The 24,991-nt window shown below is 48.9% G+C and overlaps 1 protein-coding gene across 1 annotated transcript; it reads right to left on the bottom strand.

Annotated features, from left to right (window-relative positions):
* Positions 1-1,684: 1,684 nt before the first annotated feature.
* On the bottom strand, positions 1,685-24,910 carry Adgf-b (Adenosine deaminase-related growth factor B). Its single transcript, XM_077701770.1, has 6 exons — positions 24,793-24,910; positions 20,217-20,479; positions 14,245-14,390; positions 6,731-6,972; positions 4,414-4,540; positions 1,685-2,946 (listed from the first exon to the last, which is right to left on the bottom strand). The coding sequence occupies exons 1-6, from the start codon at positions 24,816-24,818 to the stop codon at positions 2,851-2,853; spliced, it is 900 nt and encodes a 299-aa protein (XP_077557896.1). The 5' UTR covers positions 24,819-24,910; the 3' UTR covers positions 1,685-2,850.
* Between the last annotated feature and the right edge of the window lie 81 nt (positions 24,911-24,991).

Below are 24,991 nucleotides of genomic sequence, written 5' to 3'. Positions count from 1 at the left end.
ACGCAGATCTGAGCGTTGCGATCACCAAGCGCGTTTTCTGGCGCATGCACGTCCTGCGGTTCATCGTCTTCCCTGACACCTCTTTGGAGCATATCCCCGTGTGGGGATCCGGCATCCTACATGGGCTCTGCTGGTGAGGCACATACCCCGATGTCTGGATGGCATGTTGCGTGTATTGCATTTGTTCATTACCCTCGTTACAATCGTTACCCTCGTTACCCTCGTTACTCCTTTTCTTGAATACCCACAGCAACTCCCGAGAGTGCAATCCTTGGGCCTAACGATTTGGTTTGAGGTGTACGGCGCGAATCGGTACCTTCTACTTGGAGTTCGCTACGACCAGGCCGAAAGGGAGCATTCAGTTAGACTCTGGTTTCCTGATGCAAGGGACCCAGGTTTGATTCCGGCCACGGGAAGTGTTTTTTTTTCTTTCACTTAACCCACGACCTTTCATCATCATCATAAAAAGCTGGCTTCCCTGCAGAACGTAGTGGCGTACAACGACATCAGTGAGAACGGCTTCGCTTTAAAGAAATGTTTACAGGACAATGCGAATGAATGCGCTTCGAGAGTGGTTCATACGGTTTACGCACTTATTTCATTTCTAGAGTCAAGTAGTAAACGCAGCAAAGGTTTAGTCTCTAAAGATAAATAATCACTATAAGCCCAGGATCAAGGAAGTGAGAGCTCTCAAGCGTGCCTCCACAACGTACACGAGGCAGGGAGCTAGCCGTTGTTGCTCGCGCAGCGGGGAATCTAGGACATACGTACAGCAAAATGTTCTGTGGTATCGCGCACGGCGTGATACTACAGCTAAGGGTATATACCCCGTTGAAGCCCATATAGTGCAGCACTCCTTCGGTCCATCAGTTGAAATTGCGCGTATTATCAACACGTGGCGATAATAGCTATGTACATAACAAAAAGTGCATCAACGTCGTGTCGCGGTGGCGGTGATACAGTAGCCGAAGTGGACAGTGGAGGCGCACAAGTACTTTGCAAAACACGCTTGGTTTGTTTTGCAGTGCATGGGTTAGACCAAAGCCCCCTGTGTAACATTTCCTGTCGCATGATCATGAGTCGCTTTCCAATCGGAGGAGGAGGGACGCCCGAGGCATGTCCGCCGGCACGCGCCACAACACATATCAGAGGGGAAACTTGGCGTCCTAGGGTCTCTAAGCGTCCGGGCGTAGTACCGCAAGGCTGTTCAAACCCTGAAAATCGCTTCTTAGTTTCCGTGAAGCGCCGCCCGCCCGACAGTACTCTGGCCGGCAGCAAGAGGGAAAGTTAACAAGCGGGGAAGGTCAGGAGAGAGCAACAGGAAAGGCGCCGCTTCACCATTATCAGCTGACGCGATAGGCAATGTTATACAGGCGGCGTTGTTTGGACTGACTTCGGCCGGATATAGCGTCGTATTTCAGCAAGATCTAGAAGGAGACAAGGTATGGCGCGAAAGTCAAAGTCAAGGCAAAAATAATCAGCGTAAACAAAAGTTTTGCTTTAAGACCGATTGCTTTGGCGGGAATACGCGTTTTCTTTTTTTGTTGTTGTTTTCTTATTTATTTTTTTCTGAATGAGCGGACGATATCGGTTCATGATCAAAAGAGAACAGCACACAAGCAAACGATTTCTGAGCATAACAGTCGCAGTATAGCTCTCGTTGAAAACCTGTGCGGAAAGAACAAATCCATGAGAAGCACATCTGAACAAATAACTCAGATTTCGACGTTCAATGCCCCTAAGCTACACCTCAGCTATGAGAAGGGCCGTGGAGGAGGACAACAGATATATTTGGGAACCTTAAACGTGCACAGGTGAACGTACAATCTGTTACACGAGCGCTGATGGCACTGTTATTCATAAATACTGGGTTGACGAGACACTGAAAACTATTTTTTGACGAACCTGAAGACGTTCTCAACCACCCAGGTGGTTTACCAAGGTTGCTAAACTGTGGGTATTTTCAATCATAAACACCTGCCTTGACGTAAAACCCGTTGAGGGTATCCTTGTTCAAAATGCCTTTTGTAGAAGTAGTGACAGAAAACGTAGCTTTCATTTTGTTGGCATGTTCCCAATAGCCACGAATTTTTACCCTCGCCAAGACATCTGCTTTGTGGGAGCAACGCTGTTACTACTTGCATGTCTTCTTACATTTAATCAGGATCAGGGGCGCCTTGCCAACAGCCTGGCACGGAACATGTAACCACTCCTGGAAAAAATCATAACTAGCGCGTCGCGGTAAAACCACGACCAGAACTTTAAAAATTGCAGACGTTTTAAGCAGCAACAAAAATAACCAAAAAGTGCAAAGCAAAAATTAGCAGTGGCTTAGCTCGGCTATGCCAGGATATACGTAGCGTGAGCTAAGGTTCAGCTGGTTATTCTTAGGTTTCCTGGTTTCTAGGATTTGTTGATTATCATGCTTACGGCTGCTAAACAATTTCCAATCCAATTTAATCCAATCCAATCCAATCCTGTCGCAGCAGCGGCGGCTCTGGCGCGCCAGCGTGTGCGCCGTGAGACGTTACTTCTCCTTGCGCATGCGCAGCCCGGCTCTCCAGGAGACGCAAAACTGCTCAACCTCGGCCAGTGTAGCTCACGCTACAAAAACATTCATCAACGGCGGGAATTTTTATCTTTGTTAGAAGAGGTGCATCAAAAAATGACCATTTTAAAGAGTTAGTGACCAATGTTCTTCATTTCCCAACGCGAGAAGTGTGACTCCCGGGACAAATTTTCTCGGCCCAGCGCACAGACGGTGAGTCACTGCGTCCAGTCAGGTGAGGAAGTCAGGGAGCAGCATCCTGGGCCGGCAGGGCAGCCAATGACGAAGCGTGGTCCGACTTCCTACACGTTGGTGGTTCCATTGAGCTCGTCGAACCACTTGCGCAGAGCTTGTTTTTCACCCGGGGGCAGGAAGCAGGCCTGAATGGCGTTGCGGTTCTGGAAATGTTCCAACGAGCAAACAAATCAGTCGCTGCTTTAGCCATGAATTGCAGGACTGTCAATTCGGCAAATTTGTACTGGTACATCGTGTTCCAACAGCGTGACGACAGCGAATTTAGAAAAAGGGAGAGGCGGGACTCGCGCTGTATTCCATCCTCTTGATGCTGTTTGCGCATTGTGACTCTTCAGCCAGTCAGTAAATAAACCAATCAACCAGGAATCAACTTATAGATGTAGTTTCACGGCATTCCCGTCACTTCCCCCGATGCAGTCGTATTGTTTTATGTTTGGTGCTTGGTGGGTACAGGAAGGCGATCAAAGCATGTACAGTCGGATAACTCTGGTGGTAAAAAGCTATTCTGTTACTGTATGGTACCGCCTGACATAAAATGTCCACAACCCAGAAACATATATATATATATATATATATATATATATATATATATATATATATATATATATATATATATATTCTGGTCCTGTTTCACCATCCCTCATTCTCGAAAGAATTCACTCTGGCAGTGTAGCACCAACTGTGCAGCCTGTTCGGCGAAGGTCGCAGCGTGCCATATTTTCCGAATGCTCCTGCACAGTAGATGCCGTTCCACGAATGCAAAGATAGCGAAAAGCTCAAAGTTTCTCCCTAAAATTGGGCCACCACCTCTATTAGCGGACGACACAGCAGGACGTGCTACAAATCTCTAGCCCTGGATAGGCTCCACTATACGCCAGCCGGCGTTAAACGCTAGAGCTATGTCGAGCGCAGGCAACTTAGCTGTGGTATCCACAATTAAATGATACATCACATGGCAGAACGTAGTTGAGGAATCTTTATGTTGAATAGTGGGCATATTCTATAAACCTGAGACCATCCAGAAAAGTAGGAGCTGGGAATAGAAGGCATCGTCGTCATCATCATAATCATCGTCATCATCATAAGCCTATCTAAGATAACTGCAGGGCAAAAGCCTCTCCTATAGATCTCCAAATTATCCCTGTCCTGCGCTAACTGCGACCAACTTATCCCCGCAAACGTCTTGATCTCATCTGCCCATCTAACTTTCTGCCGCCCCCGACAACACTTGCCTTCTCTAGGGATCCACTCTGTCACCCTTAATGACGAACGGTTATCTTGCCTTCGCATTACATGCCCTGCCCATGCCCATTTCTTCTTCTTAATTTCTACTAATATGTCCTTAACACGAGTTTGTTCCTTGACCCACTCCGCTCTCTCCTTGTCCCTTAACGTTACACCTTTCATCTTCCGTTACATTGCTCGCTGAGTAGTCCACAATTCAAGTTGAACTCTTTTAGTGAACCTCCAAGGTTCTGCCCCGTAGGTGGCTTGATGTACGCGGACACAAAGCATGGAGAATGCAGGAGTCCCGGACTCGGCCGTGGACGGTGTAAAAAGGCCTCATGACTAAAGGTCGAAAGTATTATTGAGAGAATGGTCGCACGTACCGACTCGAGGATGTCCTTTGGCGTGAATCCGAGCTTGAGCGCCAGCTGGTACTCGTCGTCGATCCTGGTGTGCGTGATGGTGGGGTCGTCGGTGCTCATCGAGAAGCTCGCACCGCGCTTCTTGCACCTGCGTCCGCACACCACAGCCAGGCGCTTTAGCCAGGTCACTCCTCCTCCCTCCTCCTCCTCCTCCTCCTCTGTCGCTGAGACATCCCAAGCTGTGGAACGCACCCGTAACTCATGTCCGGGACACCGCCCTTCTCCGCTCGCGAGCCCCTGGCGACGTTACGTACAGTGCTTGTCAAAGGTTTCTGAGCCGTTGCATAGGAGACAAGAACTCAAGAACTGCAACATACAAGCTTACGCCTCCAGTGAAACTGAAATGCTTCATGCCAGAAAGCTGGCCAGAATACGTTCTTTTAATAGCGATGCAGTTTGAACGGTTGGTTGGGCGGGCGACGTGCGCAAGAAAACCTAGTCGAGCGATGACGTCATCGCGTGACGGCACCGCAGCTTCCCTTGAGCAGTGGGAGAGAGAACTGGCCCGCTCCAGCAGCGCGTGAAGAAGGCAGCAAGCTCTAACAGGATCCTGAAATGAAGAATCCAACCATGCACGTGCTCTTTTTTTTTGCAGAACGAAGTTTACTCTCTCTCTCTCTCTCTCTCTCTCTCTCTCTCTCTCTCTCTTTCTCTCTCTCTCTCTCTCTCTCTCTCTCTCTCTCTCGGGTGCGACTCGTGCCGCCACCTGTCGGAGGCTCGATACAACTGCTACCAGCACGGCTTTGGAAATGCGTCGCGGAGTGGCTCGCTTTATCGCTTGTTGCGACGAGTGGTGCAGTTTTGACGGTGCAAAGAGAAGAATTCATGGCAAAACGAAAAAAGCCAAAAAGCCGATAAGCAATAAGAATGATCAACTTCTAAACGTACTCCAGACCACAAAAGCCGAACGGTGGCCACTGAACCAGTTCAAAAATGTTGAGCAAACGCTCTTCCCGCTGCGCCCTCCGCTACTCTTGGAACTTCACCGCAATGCCGGCGGGCACGCGTACATTGTGCATATTTTTATGCAAGATTTTAATGCAAAACAATGCAGGATTGACAAGGGCATGGTTCCATCTTTTTGTGGCATTTATGATGGAGTGACATGAAAGCCGTGAGCAGCTGCCGGAATCGGAAGAATTAAGAAAATGGGCTCGATCGTTTTCTCGTGTCAACATACGGAGTTCAATTGGCCTCTAGTTGTCCGAGTCTGGTCACATAGAAACCTAAGGTCGACGTTTAACACACGATGCAAGCATGACATTCGCTGCTTCACCGTCACATTAGTGGAACTTCCCATGGGGGTCTTACGAGGTTATATCCACACAGGCTTATTTTTGGTTTTGCCGGCCGGACAGCGCCCCTTCATATGTCACCCTACTGTCTTTCCGTGTTTATTTTATCCCGCAATAATGATTGCAGACAATCTTAAATCTGTTCATTTAAATTCCAATTCCCTCTGTGCAACGAAAGGATCGTTTTCTGCCCGACACAACTGTAGCGAGGTATCCCTCCAACCCATACCTCCAAGCATCCTTATGTTTCAAAAACGTCCGGTGTACTTGTCGGGTCTGCATGTCACAAGCTGAAACGTGTGAACATCGATGAAAGGTACGTGCGCCCGAAAACGTAAACTGGCAGAAACCGATATGAAGCCTGGGAACTTTACCGCGGCCACTGTTCTCATGCGTTACCGCAATAACTCAGCCGCGAACGCGCTGCGCCAGGCAAATGTTTCGGGTGTCGTTAGACGTTCCAACTGCCCCAAGAGGGCCTAGCCAAGTCATTGAGCAAGCTCGTAGAATTCAAAGCTGTGAATTAAAAAATTCTTTCCGCCAGCACTCGCTGGAACAGGAATAATTGACACCTTGGAGGGTTTAAAAGAAAGCGAAAGTTTCGTTCCCCTGACGTTCGATAAAGTGAAGTTTTTACCGCCCGTAAAGGAAACTGGTACCTAAACAGCGAACTCCGGGATGTCGAGGTGTGCGAGGGGGGATATTAGCGCGTGGTCAGGAGGGAGTGAATGGCAGGCAATTCAATGCAGGCAGGGAGAAACACATGAGCGCAAAAGGACGCGCTTGCGCACGTGTCTTACTACCCTAAAAACTGGTTTGGCTGCCAAAACATCCCAGCTCGGCCGCTCCTGCGCTCGTTCAACCCGCTAGATATTTTATCGCACTGCGTCAGAAAACCGGATAGCTCGGACGCAAATGTGTCTGCAGCTTGATTCCCGAGAAATTCTGTTATGTGGCGCATGTAAAAGGGTGCATGCGCTTACATGAGGATCGGGTGCTCCTCACTGGGCTTGACGGCTCCGGTCAGGTAGCTGCTGTTCGGGCAGACCTCGAAGTGGATGCCCTTCTGCAGGGCCATACGGAATGGGGCGCCGCCGTCGCGCATGGCGGCGTAGCCATGTCCGATGCGCTCCGCGCACAGCTCCTCGATAGCGCGCGAGATGTTGCTCGGAGGACCCGCCTCGCCGGCGTGCGCAGTGCGGTGCACGCCCAGAGTGGCCGCTTTCTGCAACGAGGCATGCAGGCAGCTTTCAAAGACGATAGCCTTTTAGAGCGAAAGCTCTATTAGCAGAAAACGGCTCGTAACGTCCATCTGACCTTCAAGCTCAGCCAAGGTCAAGCCAGCACCGTGCGCGCTTGTGCGGAGTGAAGACGTCTAATCTCTCGTTCGCTCCAAGTGGACGGGAGGAAAGAGTAAGGTGGCGCTCCATCAGAAAATGACGCAAGGAGGCACTGGCTGCATCGAAGTTTACTGCACTTTTACAGTGCCGACTGCGCCGAATAGCGTCTGTGTTTCGCCTTGCGGTGCAGTTGTAAGCGCGTTCACTGAGCACTCTCAGCGCGAAAACCGAGGTTTCGCTAGAAAACTTGGTTTAACCGCGTTCAACCCCATTTAAAGCGAACCTTTACCTGGTTAAGCGTGTGGACCCGCGCGCGCAGGCGCTGCGCCTTTCTTTCGACGGATTGTCCACCACTCTCCACCGACCGCTCATCGTTAAATTAATTCGAAGGGGGCACAATCACAGTTCGGATTAATAAAAGTAGAACTAATGAAAGAGAATAACTGATTATAAAACAACAGCATAAACCGGACAGGACAATATTATAAAAAGGACGCAAGCAGTGACTCCCAATTGGATTTTAAAGCGAAGCTTTATATGGACAGGCGAAATTAAAATCTGGTGGTCCCGTACATGCAGGAACTCCTCGGGCGCAACCCTGTGCGCATACGCGAGAAAACCAGGTCGGAGAGGAGTTTGAAGTAAGGGGAGAGATATCGGCTGGGTTTAGCTCTCTCGCAACAGCTCCCGTGCGCAGCGAGCTCCTGCGTGAGGCACAAATAAATGGATAAAGGCGGGTAGGGGCGGCGGTGGTGCGGGCGCAGCAGTGTCAGCGTGGCAACGGCAAATACCGGTCACACGTTACTTCGAAATCGGTAGGCCGTTACAGCTTTGCTGGAGTGCATGAGCGCGTTTTTGTAGCGTGAGCTACACTGGCCGTGGTTGAGCAGTGCCGCGTGGACCTTGAAGGGCTGTGCTGCGCAAGCGCGAGGAGCATTGGATTGGACTGGATTGGATTAGATTTGGATTGGATTGGATTAAATTGGATTGTATTTGAAATCCAATCCAGTTATAGCGAGGGTGTGTAGAGAATTGGGTCTGCACATTCGCCAGTCTGCGTATTCCAGAGGAATGACGTCATAGCCGCGGCAGACGCACTGGCGCCGGCACGTGCCCAGCTGTGCGCCTCCGTTGCGCAGTAGCCAAGTCTGACGCTGCGCCGGAGCCGCTTGATAGCCATTTCGCGTGGCTCTTGGACAGCCGTGCTGCGCATGCGCGAGGAGCAATTACTGTACTGGACTGGACTGGATTGAATTAAATTAGATTGGATTGGATTGCTGAACCTTAGCTCACGCTACGCATATCCTGGCATAGCCGCGCTAATCCACTGCTAATTTTTTAAAAAATTGGGTAGAATGGGGGGCTAGATGAACCCAAAATGTTTGGTCTGTTTGTGTCACTCCATTCAACAACCCGCCACGAAACAGTTGAAAGAATGCTTCAACACGTATGTTATATTTGAAGGACCGTTCCATATACTAAATCTCTTGGCATGTCTCATACATGCCCACATCATTGATAGTGGTTTCCTGTCACCGCCTCTGTCTTTGCTGCTGGTCCTTCAGCAGTGGAGAAGGCTCCGAAATCGCATCTCGGAGTCTTCTCAAACCACCACCTCAAAACTCTGATTACTTTTAACACGAAAGTGTTGTATTCCCGGAGACACCAAGATTTCGATGACGTCATATCCCTCACGGAAATGACGCCAGCACAACGAACACAGGAGAAACGCCAGAAAAGGTTCATTGACGCGGATGATGCTGCCCTCTAAGAGGTGTGAAGCGGAGTAGTGCATCATGATGCTAACAAGCGCCGACAGTTGGCGTAAGCTGCGTCGTAGCGACGCCGACGGGCGAATGGCGCGAACGCCAACAGATATGACGCGAAGAGAAACCCCAGCGGGTAGCGGAACGCGTTCGGGCGTGCACGGTTCAAGCTACAAAATCAACCTCTCACGTTCCACAAGCTGAGCTCGTCGCAACGCAACCGTCTGCCGTTTACACCAGGAACAGGAGCGAAGTTGTCGCACTTTTCCTGAAGATACCTGCTAGCAGGACGTCGCTCACCAAGCACAGCGACAAGACAGCCGCCATAGGCCTCCTGCGCTGGAGTTTTGGCGACATGCAGCGCCCCTAGCGGCCGACGCCTCTGGGTAGTACAAAAGCAGACGACCCTCGCCGCCCTCCATGTGTTTTCAATTACAAGCCAGAGTGAAAGTTGGTTGTGGCGCTTTGTGGCGTGTTTAAATGACTGCATACTGTATGAAATAGCCCTTAAAGTAGTGGCAGAGGCTAAACAAAATAATATCCGCTAAAAGAAGCCGATTTGTCGGCTTTCTTTTGAGCGAGCTGTCGCGGTGGTCGCGGCGTGGGACAGTATCGCCAGGACGGGTGGTTTAACTGTTTGACGACAGTTAAGTTTTTTCTTCTTGCGTGCGGTCGACAAAGGAAAGTTCACGAGTAGCATAAACACGGAACGCTCCTCATGCTATATCCTGAGGTAACTGCAAAAGGTTGCTTCAGCGGGAGCATGCAAGCGAACGCAAGAATTGCGCAGCCGACTCAGCTGACACTGCCGGCTTGGCACCACCTTTGAAACGAGTGGAAATTTTGTTTCGTATTTTCGCAAACTAAATTATTCTTGCATAACGTTTTACGCCGCGCGATTTACGAACGGCAGGGTACATGTATACTAGCGAGTAGGTGGGGCAATAGCGCCAAATAAACAAATGAAGCGCTATTAAAGGACGCAAAACATGCACCGAATCACACGCCCGCTGCCTGCAGAGATGTGTACTTCTATAACATCACATAACACAGCATAACATAACACAGCCGCATACACGGCGCGGGGCCCCGAATATTTACATATACGATCATCACTGACTGTGTTGGTTTTCTAGTGCAGGGGTCGTCGAATCTGAACGCCAACACGCCAGTTTTGACTTCAAATGGAGTTAGACAGCAATACAATGAACAGAGAATTGGCGTCCTCCAGTTGAATTGCCCCCCCCCCCCCACTAATCTTCACACTTCGACATATTATTGTCAAATATTATTATAAATTCGCTGATTTTTTTATGTTTGCATTCAAAGCCCCCCTCCTCCTCCCACCCGATTTGCCGTCCAGCCCTCCGCCGTGTCGGCTGCATGGAACTCGGCCGTTGCTGACCCTCATTCTAGACTATTAAGTGCGAACTGGGAATGTATGCTGCAAGGGCGTAATTAAGTAAAGTGAGAGCAAACAAGGAAAGCGAGCGGCGTCTTAGTTCGCCCGACCACTTTGTTTTACGGCCACTAATTTCGGAATCGCAAAACAGATTTCACGCTTCTGACGGTCGCGCCATTTTGTCACTGAGACACGCAACAAAACGGCAAGCTAACGCTGCACCGTGTATTCGTAACGGCGACGCAAACAAGCACTGTTTAATGAAGGTGCACGCATAGTGTGCAGGTACGCAAAAGAGCGGCGCACAGCAGCAGGCGAGCCTGCGATCCGCCGGACTCGCTGGCTTTTTAAAGTGCGATCATCGCCGATTACGTCACTCTTCTTTTTTGATAGGCTGTTTTTGAGAAGTATTTGTCACCTAGAGTATTAGTTTAAACTGTAAATTTCACTTAAAATTTCACTTCGTACGACCATCGATCGGTGAACCTATGAGTAGCAGACGCCGTCACGGTACCGGCACTTTCGTCGGCGCTGTAAACGTGTTTAGCGCTGCAAAGCTTATTCCCCTAATGCCAAGTTGATCGCTGAAATGGATCGGACGCGTCGGGGATGAGCCGGTGACCACGTCGCAAAATAATCGGGAGCGTCGAGCTCATTTTGCTTCTGTCAACACGGGATCCTATGGGACCCGCGCAGCTTTGTACTACCCGGAAGTACTGCCCGGAAGCCGCTTGCGCAGCGCCCCCTGGGCAGCGCAGGAGGCCTATCCCGAAAATCATGCTCCTTTCGCTGAACACTTCGCTGCACATTTCACTGTCGTGCTTTACCGATTTCTATGACAGAGGAATCAACCACAGTTTTTTTTAATCAACAAACTGGTAGGGTCGAATTTAACATTGCTCCTTCGTCGTTCCAGAAGGTTAGATATCTCGAAGGAGCCTTACGGATAAAATGGTGGCCTAGTTACTACCGGGAGAAGGGGAGCTAAGACAAGACATACGATGCGACAAGCGTCAACTCGCTCAACGGAGCACAGTGCATATACAGTCGCCGACCGTTTGTTCGGACGCCGAAAATTCCGACACGCTTGTTTATTCGGACACCTTCGCGGCACGGCCACTTGTCCTACTGAAGTACATGTATATCCACGACCAATATTTCGGACGCCGCACAGCCCGCCGTTCGATTTTTCGGACTCCAGCTTCGGTGCTTCACGGTGCTCTTACGGGACCTGTGTCGCCAGGTCCAGTGATCACCTTTGAATTTTTGCCGCCGAATACCACAAGTGTGTTGCAGCCCATGGACCAAGGTGTCATGAAGAACTTGAAGCTGCACTACCGATCGTGCCTTCTGAGTCGTGTGCATGCTGCTGCGTCTGGATATTGACAAAAGCTACGCTGTGGATGTGCTGTCGGCTATCAGCATCCTGTCTGATGCTTGGAGGGCAGTGACGCAGGACACTATCCGCAACTGCTTTCAGCATGCGGGATTTGTGGTTGGCACTGAGGACGAGGATAGTCACACAGTACAGAACCCCACAGCTTAGATGCCGCCTGCCGCAGCATCCGACATTTTCAATGACCTCCGTGCTAGCGATGTCGATGTGGGAGCGGCTACGTTTGAAGAATTCGCCAACATCGATAGTGCCGTCCTGCCGTGGGCCGAGTTCGATGACGATGAAATCGTACGCCAGGTCCTCGAACCGGCGCAAGTGGACAGCGATTCCGATGATGACGTGTCATCAACGCCAGAGGCATCAAATACTGATCTAGCGCGAGCCCTAACAGTGCTATTGTCTGCCTACAGTGATGGACAAACGCTGGCGGAAATAGAGGCGGACTTAGTCGCGCGTAGGCGTGGGTGTACAGACGCGCATACGTACGTTTTCCCAGCCGTTCGGCCAATAAAGGTTTTTTTTTTTTTTTTTCAGTGGATCCTTTTTTTTTCGGACTACCGATTATTCGGACTTATCGGCGGGTCCCGTCGAGTCCGAAAAAACGGTCGGCGACTGTATACGGCTAGGCTCAGCGAAGTCAGATTTTGAAACGAGTGACGTCATGCCTTCGCTTCTAAAGACAAAATAGCCAGGATGAAAGAACAGTGACTTGTGTAAATTTTCAAACAAAATACGCTCGGTCATATCTCCTAGAGGCAGCGTGATTCCCACGATAAAACCCATCCTGTACGACTATATTGTCTCACACACCGGTTGGTTCCACACGAATGTCTGACACAACGTAACCGAATCGCAACACGTTTATGTAACAGTGAATCTTTACGCCGGCCAGCGTTGTTTCGTGACTCGCCTCCCGTTCCGTAACTCGAGCTTGTTTTCTAAAAACCGCCCATCCCAAGCTTTTGTCTAACTAACTGAATCTGTGTTTATTGCTCAGCTAAGTATTTCGCCGGCTTGACACGCTTCAAATATGGATTTATTCGGTCCGCGAAAGACCGCGTTTGAACTCACTGCCCGTCTTCACGGAATCCCCCCCCCCTTTATCTCCAGCACAGTGCCTCCGGGGTATATGTAACAAATAAATAAATAAACATGTAAGCACTGCGAATAAACCCTCGCATGCGTCCTCGCGTCCACTCCTATAGTCACGCCCCGGATAGCGCCCCATGTATATAAGTGGTGCGCAGTCTTGGTTCCATGTCATAAGCGACTCTGGCATTTACCGTGACGAACTGCGAGTGTATAGAACCGTAAGCGCTTTTAAAATGGCCATGAAAACAAAATACAACTTTGTTTAATTTGAAGCAACTATGCTACAGTACCTCACTCAGCTGCATTCTAGCCACGAAAGACGAGGGCCTTTCTTGGGCTACTTAAACGAAGAAATTTTGGTATTACTGTATGCCTGTCTGTCTGTCTGTCTGTGACTAGATTCATCCACCCGGTCAAAGTGAAACTGAACCTGCGCAATAGTCTTATATATCCACAGCCCAACCTAAACGCCTAAGCCCGGTGGCAATGTTCATACTTGTCAACATTGTTGAACAAGAACAAGACATTACGCTGAACTGAGGCAGAAAATCAATTCATAAGTGATATTTGCAGTGCTTCTTTATTAGGAAATTTGTAAATGCTTGCTTTTTGCGATATCGAATGAAATACTACATCAACTGTAGACAATTTCGCCTGCTGTTGCCCGCGCCAATATAGCTACTGGCGGAAGTTTCAGAAATCAAAGGGCCAGAGTAAGGAAAGGTCACACGTTCCGCTTGGAATGCACGTGGAGCAGGGCAACATGTTTCTATAAACATTGTAGTAGGGTGGCTCGAATCACACGCGTCTCCGCCGTACGGAAGCGCTGGCATCGAGGCACCCTGCCTGGAGCAGTAGAACGCGGTAAATTTAAATTGGCTTGAGCATACTTCCAGCGTATCGTCTTGGGAGGAACGGTACGGGAGAAAAGTGGCATGAGAGTTTAGCGGTAAAAAGAGAAGGGATGCATTTACTTGCCACGGGCGCCAGTCGACAACCGTCTTTCGCTGGCTTTTGCAACGAAAGGAGCAGATACGAGGCCATTTTTAACCAAAAAAAACGTAAGTAGTATTGAAAATCTTTCAAATTTCGCGCTACAGTGACGTGTTATTGGCAGGAGTAACTTGTTCTGGGCAAGCACTGAAAAATATCAGTGTGTTAACTGCCCGTTAGCATTCAAGTGATGCGAAATGCCCCACTACAATTTCCCAGCATGTTTCTTATCAGCGACCGACGTCGGTGGCCGCCAATCACACAAACAAGATTCTGTGACGTCATATAAAAGTTTATGGGAAGTCGCCGCTGCTCCGCGTGTTTTGTTTAATATCTTCATGATTTGTTCGAAGTTTGCGATAAAATTATTTCCATTAATACGGGCACAAAGCAGTCGCTTTAATTAACCAGTTACACGTTGTCTTTACGGCCCTTAAAACACTGCCCGGACTGCGTGAAACAGCGAAACCTCAACGGCGAGAGTATAGAGGCGCGTTACTGGGCGTACCTTGAAGGCATCGATGACGGCTGGGTGAAGGATTTCTTCGCCTTCGCTGGCGGTCTGCTTGGGCGCAAACACGCCGCACACGTCCATGCCGACCACGCCTTTGTTGTGGTACTCCTGGCACATGGCCAGCACCTCGGCAGCCCACTCTGCGGTAGCAAGCGAGGCGATGATGCAATCGGCAGCGTAGATCATCGATGCCATTTCCAGCAGTCTCTTTCAACGACTGATATACACGCCTCACGTTCGAACCACCACGTCTAAAACTCCTCCAACGCGCGCTTTGTATGCCAGTATAACGCGTAGTAACAAAAATGGCAGCATCTCCACTCCGTGGATGATGGCGAGGGTGCGGAGTACGGGAACTCGAAATGGCATCCAAGTTGCGCCCTGACCTTCATTCGATTTGAGCCGTGAGTTGCACCTTGATCATTCCCTAAATGAAACTGCGACTCTTAGCTCAAATCAAATTTCGCTTGATTTTCGCTTGATGGCGGTGCGCGCACGGATGGACGCGGACGGACATTGGGAGGTCCTAAGGTACTCCGCACCGTTACAGGCGAGGGAGTAAGCCGTTTGACTCTCGCGTACTAACTCGCGGTCGTAGCCCAATAGGTAAGACGACTAACACTAACTCTGTCTGGTCTACCAGACACAGGCTCGTATCCTGCCGGTGCCTGTGTGATTTTTCTTTTGCCATTGTAAATGCTATGCGCACGGACGCGGACGGACGTTGTGCGGTGGTAAGGTACTCCTCACCTAAAATTGGCCGCGTATCTGATCCTTTTGTTGCGAATGTCGACTAAAGACGGCAGTCGACTGGCGCCCCTGGCAAGTAAATGCCTCCCTTCTCTTTCCCGCTCACCTCTCCCGTCTCGTTCCTCCCAAGATAACACGCTAGAGGTTTGCTCAAGCCTATTTAAATTTACCGCGTTCTACGGCTCCAAGTCGCGTGTCTCGAAGCCAGCGCTGCCGTATGGCGGAGACGCGGGTGAATTGAGGCGCCCTACTACAACGTTTATAGAACCACGTTGCCCTACTCCAGGGGCGTTTTAAGCCGAACGTGGAAACTATCTAGTGGAATCTTTTGTGGCTGTTGCCGCCTAATTTTTTTTTAATTCCGCCAGGTAGCACGCGCAACAGCAGGCGATGGTTTTGTGCAGTTGATGTAGTATTTTATTTGTTATCGCAAAAACGAAGCATCCGTGAATTTTTTTAATAAAGGAACATGCAAATATCACTCATGTATTGATTTCCTGCCTCATATTCGCGTAGTGTCTAGTTCTTGTTCAACAATGTGGACAAGTACGAACAATTATACCAGAATTAGACTTTAGATTTGGTTGTGGGTGTATAAGACTATTGCAAAAACAGCGCAAAGAAACTGAACGGGCGACGAGAACCAACGAACCCGTCTTAATTCACACTCTAAGACTATTGCGCAGTTTGTTTCACTTTGGCCGGGTGGCTGAATCGAGTCACAGACAACAGACAGACCGACAGACAGACAGACAGACAGACAGACAGAAGACAGACAGACAGACAGCCAGACAGACAGACAGACCAAAGTTTCTGCATTCAAGCAGCCCAAGAAAGACTATCGTCGTTAAATGCTCCACACTGTGCAAGCAGAGATCCTAATCTCGTTCCTCATACGGCGAAAGGAAACCGCTCTAACCACGGTGGTGAAGTGTCGTGGTTTTTCGATGTGGTTTCACGACGTACCAGCTTGTATAAAGCTTTAAAGGGACTCTAACTGAGTCGGGAAACGTTGTCTAACTATCTTACCATATCGAAGTTCAGGATACGGAATCCGTGCGTTGTGTGTTTCTGGTTGATTTACACGTACATTTGGCATCAAAAGTGAGTTCCAAAAAAGTATCATCCCCCTTGCGCCACCTTCCTCGTCGATTTGATGACGTCGGCTGTGACAACACACTGTTAAGCCCACGGGGCTAAACTGTATGGCCTGGATACATGTTTAACCCGTGCGACCCGTGCGTGAGCAAAGAGTTATAGGAAGGAATAAAAAGTCGAGAAACCAAAATTTCGAAGGCTCAGATAGCGTGAAAACACGTTGCAAACCACTGTGACGGCATTGGGGTATAGTTTTGGCGGCGACCGTAAACGGCGCTGGTGTTTTCTCATCTGCCGCCCATTGCCGATAAACTAAGGCTGCCGACTTCCGCCAAGAAGTCAAATAATAGATTGCGAGCGGTAAACTTCACAATACAGCCACAAATGGGACCGCGGCCAATCTGCTTCCGCGTCCTTTAATTCTCCATTTGCGTTTGTTAAAGTCCAAACACGCACTGTAAACGAACCCCCCGTGTCTCCGCAGTTGACGTTATCTAATCGGCGATACGGAAGGTTTTGTAAACAAAACATTTTTCTGAACGCGCTTTTTAATAAAGAAAGCCTACATTAGGCGAAGGAATTTAAAATGCGGGCTACGTACAGCAAATGTTAATTGTGCCTAGCCCGACACTAAGGTATCGGGGCTATCTCGTAGGCTTACAAAACAATAGAAACAATAGTTACATCCTTGGGGGGAGCTGTTGGCGGGAGGAACGCTATATTCCGTTCCCTTATCAATAGAAACCCGAACTTCCGGTATAACCTGGCGCTATCTATTTTTTTTTTTTCGCTTTAACCTTTTCGCTGTTCTCTTGAGATACTACTGAAACGAGGCCGCTGTTCAGCTTCCGCAGCCTCGAGGTAGGGTTCTCGGTTCTCACGCAGACGACGTGGTTTCCAGTCACATTTGGTCATTTTTTAAAGACGAGAGTCTTTCGTGGGCTACTAAAACGCAGAAATTTGTCTGTCTGTCTGTCTGTCTGTCTGTCTGCCTGTCTGTCTGTCTGTCTGTCTGTCTGTCTGACTGACTCGATTCAGCCACCTAGTCAAAGTGAAATAAAGGCTTGCGCAATAGTCTTATATACTCACAGCCAAATCCAAACGTCTAAGTGCGCTGTCACTGTTCATGCTTGCCAACATTGTTGAACAAGAACAAGACATACAGCAAATATAAGGCAGAAAATCAATACATAAGTGATATTTACAGTGTTCCTTCATTAAACATTTTATGAATGCTTGGTTCTTGCGATAGCGAATAATACTACACCAACGGCAGAAAACCGTCGCCTACTGTTGCCAGCGCTACCTCCTGGCGGTATTTAAGAAATCAAACAGCAGTAGCAACGAAAGGTTCCACTAGATGGGATCTACGTTCCTCTTGGAACGTAGTATGGCATCGTGGTTCTACAAATGTTGTAGTAGGTGCTGCAATTCACGCGCGTCTCCGCCGTACGGCGCCACTGGCATAGAGACACCCGACTTGGAACAGTAAAACGCGGTAAATTTAAATTGACTTCAGCGAACCTGCAGCGTGTTATCTTGGAAGGAACTAGACTGGAGAGGAAAAGCATGAGAGGTGAGCGGGAAAGAGAAGGGATGCATTTACTCGCCAGAGGCGCCAGTCGACTACCGTCTTTCGGTGGCATTTGTAACGGAAGGAGCAGATACGCAGCCAATTTTGTATTGTAAAAAAACGTTTTCTAAGTTCAATTCTACGCGTTGTTTACGTTAACAACGCTGATTTGTTAGAGTTTAGGTCGCTTTAGTTACGGGGCGCAGCCTGTGACCCCGTTCAATTAATGTCCTGCATGGCAACCGGAAGTGCCTGGCTTGCACCCTCGCGGGAACGGAATGTCGCGGGACTGGCGATCGTGCGAAATAACGCAAGAGCAATTTCACTTTGCTCCTGCTCAAGTCACCAGTGCGTCGTCGGTTCTAACGTGCACGCACCCCTTTTGCGGGTCTGGAATTTTTACCCAGCTTTAATGTAATAAGAAAATTAGCGTCGATATAGTAATTAGGCGGAATTATGGTCACTCAGCTGTAAAGCCAATTAATGGATAACTCAGCAAAGTTTGGCAAGCGTGTGCAGTCGGATATAGAGTTTTGTGCAAAAGCTTCGTGCGCACCGACTTGATTGATTGTAAGGTTTAACGCGCCACTGGGCATCTTTAACGTGCGCCGAAAACTCGTACACACGGCGTTTTCGCTTTTCGCCTCCATCAGAAAAGCGGCCGCCGCGGCCGGGAATCGAATCCGCGACCTCGTGCTCAACCGCGCAACGCCTTAGCCATTGAGCCACTGCGGTGGGTGTGCGCACCGACTTAACAGGCGCTCCTACGACCTTATACACCCAAACGATGCCTGAGTTCTCGTCTCTTCATAAACATCGCAGCAAACGTTACTCTTAGACGTCGAAGTAAACAGCCTATAATAGCGACCTGTATAGACACTGCGGACCCATCGCGGGAGCGGTTTCCTAGCTTTAATATTCCTTAAATTTTACGGAAGTCGTAGAAATTAGCCACGGCTATTTATAGAACAAGAAATACGAACTTTCTTGCAGCTATAAATAGGTTACCCATAATTTAAAACTTGCATCACATACGGGAAAGAGCACACAAAGGCTGCTGCGCTGAGTTTTAAAGGAGTACTGACACAAAATTTTGGTGTTACGTTTTTTTCGCTGCTATGCGTGCCTACCAGCCCACTAATCATAGAATGACAAATTAGACGGTCGAGCGCAGCGTAAACATTCATTTACGGCGTCGTTTATTCGGGTCAGTTTCGGTTTCGACAAAACGAACGCCGAGCGGCCGCCATGACAGGAGTTATCCCGTGACGTCACCATTCTTGCCGTATTGCTGTCGCTCTGAAAGCGCGCGCGAGCGAGCTCACGCGCGCGCCCAGACCGGCCCAGACCGCCGTCCCCACAGGTCCGGGCAGCATGACGTCAGTCCCGAAACCATGACGTGTAGCCCGACGTGCGTAACCATGTGTAAACATGACGTGCGCCCGAGCAGCGCGCGCCCACCACAGCCAGGGCGTCGGCTTCGTCACGGTAGCCCCGACGTCGGTAGTTTGGGGCAAGCAGATGTCATGTCGGTCCGCTCTGGGCTTTCTCGTGCGGGCGAAGATTAAAATGGATTTTAAATATGCTTCGCTGAACGGTTGCTGTTGAAACTTGCTGGGAGATATCTCCTGATAAAAACGAAGCGTTCTATACATAGTTATCTCAGCTTTGGAATTTCGTGTCAGTACTCCTTTAAGAAATGCACGCAAATGGTCCAATGGCGTCGTTCTTGCAAAGTGAACTGTAACGCAAACGACATGGGTGCGCCCTTTTAATGTTGGCTTCTAGGAGGTTCTCGAGGTGTCTGCTTTCTCGTCTTCGCGAAAATTGGAACGACATGTTGTACGGTTAAGTATACTGCGGGAATTCTAACGGGCCTCGTGACCGACGCTCCCTCTGAAACTACCCTACTAACATCAGCCAAATCGGTGCTCGATTTGGAACAAAGTCGATTTCCTCTTCCGATGTCGCGTCGTCTAAGCTAGTATTGAGCAACATGACGGGTATGGAGATTTTTTGCATGCAGATGCGACGATTCGTGATTTGTCTGCTTGAAGGTGCAGAGATGTACTAACGCTCGTACAGGCATTTTGGGAGTTATAGGCCTAACTAGGAGTAAGGAGATGTACCAAAGGCGTTTCCCAAGTCGTATAAACTAATTGTTCAGTCGCTGTAGCTACAGGCTTACAATAATCTAGAGGCTGCGGAAGTATCCGATGCAGCTTTCTCAGTAGTGTGGAGAACCCGCCGCGGTGGCTCAGTGGTTAAGGCGTTGCGCTGCTGAGCACGAGGTCGCGGGTTCGATTCCCGGCCGCGGCGGCCGCTTTTCTGATGGAGGCGAAAAGCAAAAACGCCCGTGTGTACAAGATTTCTGCGCCGGTAAAGATCCCCAGGTGGTCAAAATTAATCCGGAGCCCTCCACTACGGCGCGCCTCATCGCCTGCGTTGCGTCGGCGCGTTAAACCTCACAATCAATCAATCAATCAATCAGTAGCGCGGAGGTATCAGGGGGAAAGCCGGCCGTCGCCTCGCGTTTGCGACATACCGGGCTTGTCCCTGAAGCAAGCCAGGACGAGCCTCGCCTTGATTCCGAAAAGCTGCTCGGCCTTGTGGAAGCCGGTCAGCACGGCCTCGATGACGTCCCGGGTCGAGTTCAGGGTCATGTGGAACCCATGGGGCTTCGGCAGGCTGGTTGTGGTGCTGCTCATCATTTGAGCGAACATGCGGACCTCGCTGTAGATCACCCCGGCGTTGGCCTGGTCCACGGCGGCCTCGTAGGCGACGCGAGTGAGGGCATCCCGGTCACCGCTGCGCATGCACGAGTAAAACAAAACAAAAAAAATAAATAAACGGTAAACAAGCAGAGTAAATGCCGGCAACCCACAGGAAACAAAATCACGTGGCAGGGAGCGGTCTGCGCGTTTTTAGACTGATGTAGGCCTCGGGGCTAGTAAACATTTGTCCGCACGTACTACATGCTGTGAGAAGTGTTCCTTCGGCAACGTAGCCCGCTCTTCAACATAGGCCATTACGTCAGCTCCAGACACGTTTACCATGTAACCGCTGTACTTACGGCAGGAATCCAAGGTTCGCCCGTAAAAAACAATACAGCACAGCCGATCATCTGGGCCAAGCCCAAGCCTTTGGATGCGCCCACGTGGCTTTCTAGTGGTGCCGCGCACTCGTGGATGCGGTGGTGGGGGCATCTGACGCTATCCGTAATTACCTCTTACCTCACAGCGGATAATAGCGCAGCATCCCTTGCAGCTCTTGACGTGCTTGGCCTCTTGGCGCCGCGTTTAGCACGTCGCGTGCTAGCCAGGCTTAACTGAGCGATTACTTGCGCCTCTTGGAAATAGCGAACACCAAATAAGGACCACGGGGTGGTCCCTGTTCTGTGAATCCGCAGTTTGTGTGTCCGCGGGTTCGTCGTCTGCTCCCGCCCCTTCCGTTTGAGACCTCTCCTGGCCTCCCGTCCGACGGGAGCTTTCAAGTGCATGCGTGAGTGTAGTTTGTCTGTTGACACCGAAAGGAAACGGTCAAGTATTGCGCCTTCTACGATTAATCACGGCGGATGCTACAAGGGGCTTCTCTGAAAGGTAAGCACTTTGTGACAGCATACACGCACACACGCACGTGAAAGCCTCCGGTGGACGGGAGGCCAGGAGGCCACTCCAACCGAAAGGAGCGGGAGCAGACGACGTAATCGTGAGAATTTGCGTTTCTATCCCTTACCCATTTCCGGCCAGACAGGCAACTCCAAAGTGGCACTACTGTTACTACTATTCCCCTTAAAAATACCCTGCGAAATCGTGTTCATACTCAACGATTGTGCCCAAAGAATTCAACTGCGGTTCTTTTACGTGGCATAAAAATGCATAAAGATGCCTAATAAAACTAATCAACCAGAATATAACCTTATATTTGTTTTGTGTGTGTGTTTTTATGTGTTTTCGTGCGAGTATGAACACGCTTCCAGATTTGGCTGTATTACTACCTCTTCTTGTACACGCGTTGACAAGTTATGCGTTATGTTTGTTATTTTCGTTTTTGTTGTGCTGCTCATGTTCCACTCCCTCAGTATTAATGCCCTTGGGGCCATAAGGGTATCCTGAATAAATAAATAAATAAATAAATATGTTGAGGCGCCCAACAGGTGCGAGGAAATTTATCTAAATATTAAATTTCTCCTCTCAACAAGACAGAAGTACCACATCGATGCATGCGCTCCTAATTCGCACTTTTTTTTCTGAGACAATTCGGCTCCGAAAGACCTATGAACCAAAGGCTGTTTGTTCGAACCCCTACCAGAGAGTAAAAGTTATCATTCCAAACTTTCCATTCTCGCTCAAAAAATGAAGCGACAAAACTGCTTTCCCTGTGCCCTCGTTGGTGTTCTTAACAGCTGGCTTTCCTTGCCATGTGCATTCACGAGTCCCGCGCTTCAACTTATCATAAATAAGCTACACGAATGGTGGGGGTCTCGGTTCCAGCAGTCACGATGCCACAGGCTGCGCCCGAGAGTTCGCGGCCAGTGGATCCGCTGTTCCTGACATGGCATATATGCTCGAGCGAGTTAGTGCCGCGGGGGCTGAAAGGAAGGTACCCTTTACAGAGAAGTTGCCGGAGCGGAGCTGGCTACCACTCCTGAACGAAGGAAATACTTACATACAATTAGGTAAAAACGAAAATGAAGGGAAACTCAGTCGCTCCTGTAGCTCAATTGGTAGACCATCGAACGCGTTATCCGAAGGCTGTCGGATCGGATCCCTCCGAACCCACAATCTTTTTCTCATTTCTCCCATTTCACGTAATTTACTACCATTTGTCTTTCCTTCCTACCATTGCGAAATTTATTATTTTTGAGCAAAAAAGTAGCCTAAATACTTCTTGTGGCCGAATTGCCGTGCTTAACTGTTGGGTTTCTGGACATACGTGCACTCCCGTTAAGACGAACTCTGTTAAGACGAACACCATGGTTAAGACGAACAACATTCTTGCTCTCTTATAACGCACACAACGCAAATAAAAATTCCGCTTAAAACGAATTTCTGATAATACGAACAAATTTTTACAGTTCCCTTGAGTTCGTATTAACGGAAGTCTACTGTATATACCAAGTTGCCTTGCTGTCACAACTTGTTTTCACTACACCGTGTCTTCTATGATTAACTTTTTCGTTGGCGACTTTGATTGGAATTTTATTCAAGCAAGGAGGATTAAGCGGAATGACTTAACATCATTGGTTTTACGGATGGGATGGCTCAGCCAGCTGGTGCGGTTTATACATGAAGCATCAGCGAAACTTCGGTCACCCTTTATTGAAGTGACTGCCGAAGCAGTTCCATTGCTTTTCTATCCTATCAACCGGCTGTTTTCAATGCTTGTCTTCGCGGGATCCTCTCGTCTTCCGCCAATTTCACGGATTGGTGCCGCCATCTAGCCGCTGCGACGGCAATGTTTGGGGAGGAATTAAAAAATGGCAGCAGTACGCCCGTTCCCGCGCAAGCCAAACACGCCAACGTACATTTCGAGTCCGCACATCGTCGCCGACGCCCCATCGAATCCTGCTGTGGTAAGTTCTACAACATTTTGTAATTTAAGATCTTCTGTTAGTGTCATGCAAAATTATTTTGACAGGGGGTACACGACAAGGGCCGACTTCTTCCTGCAGAAGTCCATCTCTTTTTCGAACACGGGCAGAGCACAACTGCGTGCGAAGCTATGTATTGTCCGTAGTTGTTTAGGGAACTTCGTTGCTGGCGCTCGTCAAAAGATGCTGGGAAACACAGAACGGAGAGAATGAACGACTTTGTTAGCCGGTGGAATTTCCCATGTTTCCCATAGTTAACGATTGGCTAAACAGAACTATCACGTCCTACACATGATATTTAAATTACCTATGAGTTAGCCGCGCGCGTGTGTTAATGCGTGTGCGCGTGCGTGTGCGTGTGTACTCAAAGAGAAAACCCGTATGTACGGCTGTAACGCTTGATCTGCCAACCTTTCGCGGCGCAAGAAAATGCTAATAAAACAGCCAACTGCCTCAATATTTTCACATGAACCGAATATATTTCGCCAAAAAGTATTCCCAGCAATGTATTTGTGTTTATAGGCATCCGATTTGAGGAGATTGCTGTATAGTGTTTTAATTGCGTAAGCAGGTCTTTATATTTAATAGGACTTGGGCCTTCGTCGTTTGATTTGACTGCTTATATTGCGACTGAAAATTTGCCTTTTAAGTAATGCAATTATGTACACATGTGAAACTGACTTTAAAGTGGCCGGTGTATATTATATCTTTGTTGTAGGGTTACAAGGGGTGCAACAAGGTATTCATTATGGCTCCATGACCTTCAGACCGCTTATATTGCCTCAAAAAAATTCTTTCCAGAAATCTATTGGTAAGTAAAGTCGACTTTGAAACAGCCCCGTGAATAACAGAACAGCTTAAGCGTTTATGCTCCAATTGCCAGGTAGAAATTTCTGCAATTTCTTTAACAGGGCTACCTTAGCGTCCTTGCACTTCAATGATCAAAACCAAGACGCCAATAGAGCTAGTGCAGAAACGGGGAAGTGTGCCGCATTTCCACGAATTGGCTTCCCGTTTTCGACGCCACGAGGCCCACGCACCCCGTGCTGCATGGGAGCCGCGGAGCTTGACAAAAATTTACCATCCATAGATCTAACGTCCAACCTTCGTTGAAGGTGCTTCTAACTAAACATCAAATCTTTTAAGATCCGAATTCTGAAGGAAGAACGAACTTGTGCGACGACTTTTCCCGCACTAGAAAAACGCATCTATGAACGATATAAATGTATACTGATACGTGGTTTATGAGATAATGATATACTATCGTACTCCTGCTTCATGATTGGTGCGTATATTGTCTTGTCTACAGCCGCTCCTTTTCCGCGATTTTCAAGTAACAGTTCTGACACAAGATAAGCCCGGTTTCACACACGCGCCGTGTGTCCAGAAATCTTATCGGAGCTTTTCTGGCAACCAACCGGTGGTCTATGGGGAAATGCATTAGTCTTTTGACAGGACGCCATCGGCCCCACTGAGCAAGCTTTCACTTCAATAATCTAGGAAAAGCGAGGAATAAGCGGTGACTCACACTATAACCTTGAGATAGTTGGGCATCTCCTTGAGGTAATTCTGAAGTGTGCTCGGATTGGCCGGCTTCGTTTTCTTCAGGCAGTCCTGAAGGCTGGTATAGCCGAGGTCGATCCCCTTCACTCTGTAAAAAGAGAAAAAAAGAAAACAGGCGCTCTTGTTGCAGTTATATGGTCGTTGTGGCGAGGTTCCCGTGGCAG

The sequence above is a fragment of the Haemaphysalis longicornis genome, unplaced genomic scaffold, assembly GCF_048455015.1.
Source record: "Haemaphysalis longicornis isolate Haplotype H1 unplaced genomic scaffold, Haemaphysalis longicornis Haplotype H1 scaffold_3, whole genome shotgun sequence".
Taxonomy (NCBI): Eukaryota; Metazoa; Arthropoda; class Arachnida; order Ixodida; family Ixodidae; genus Haemaphysalis; species Haemaphysalis longicornis.
Note: the sequence above shows the minus strand (reverse complement) of the source record. Positions and strands in the feature narration are given on the sequence as shown.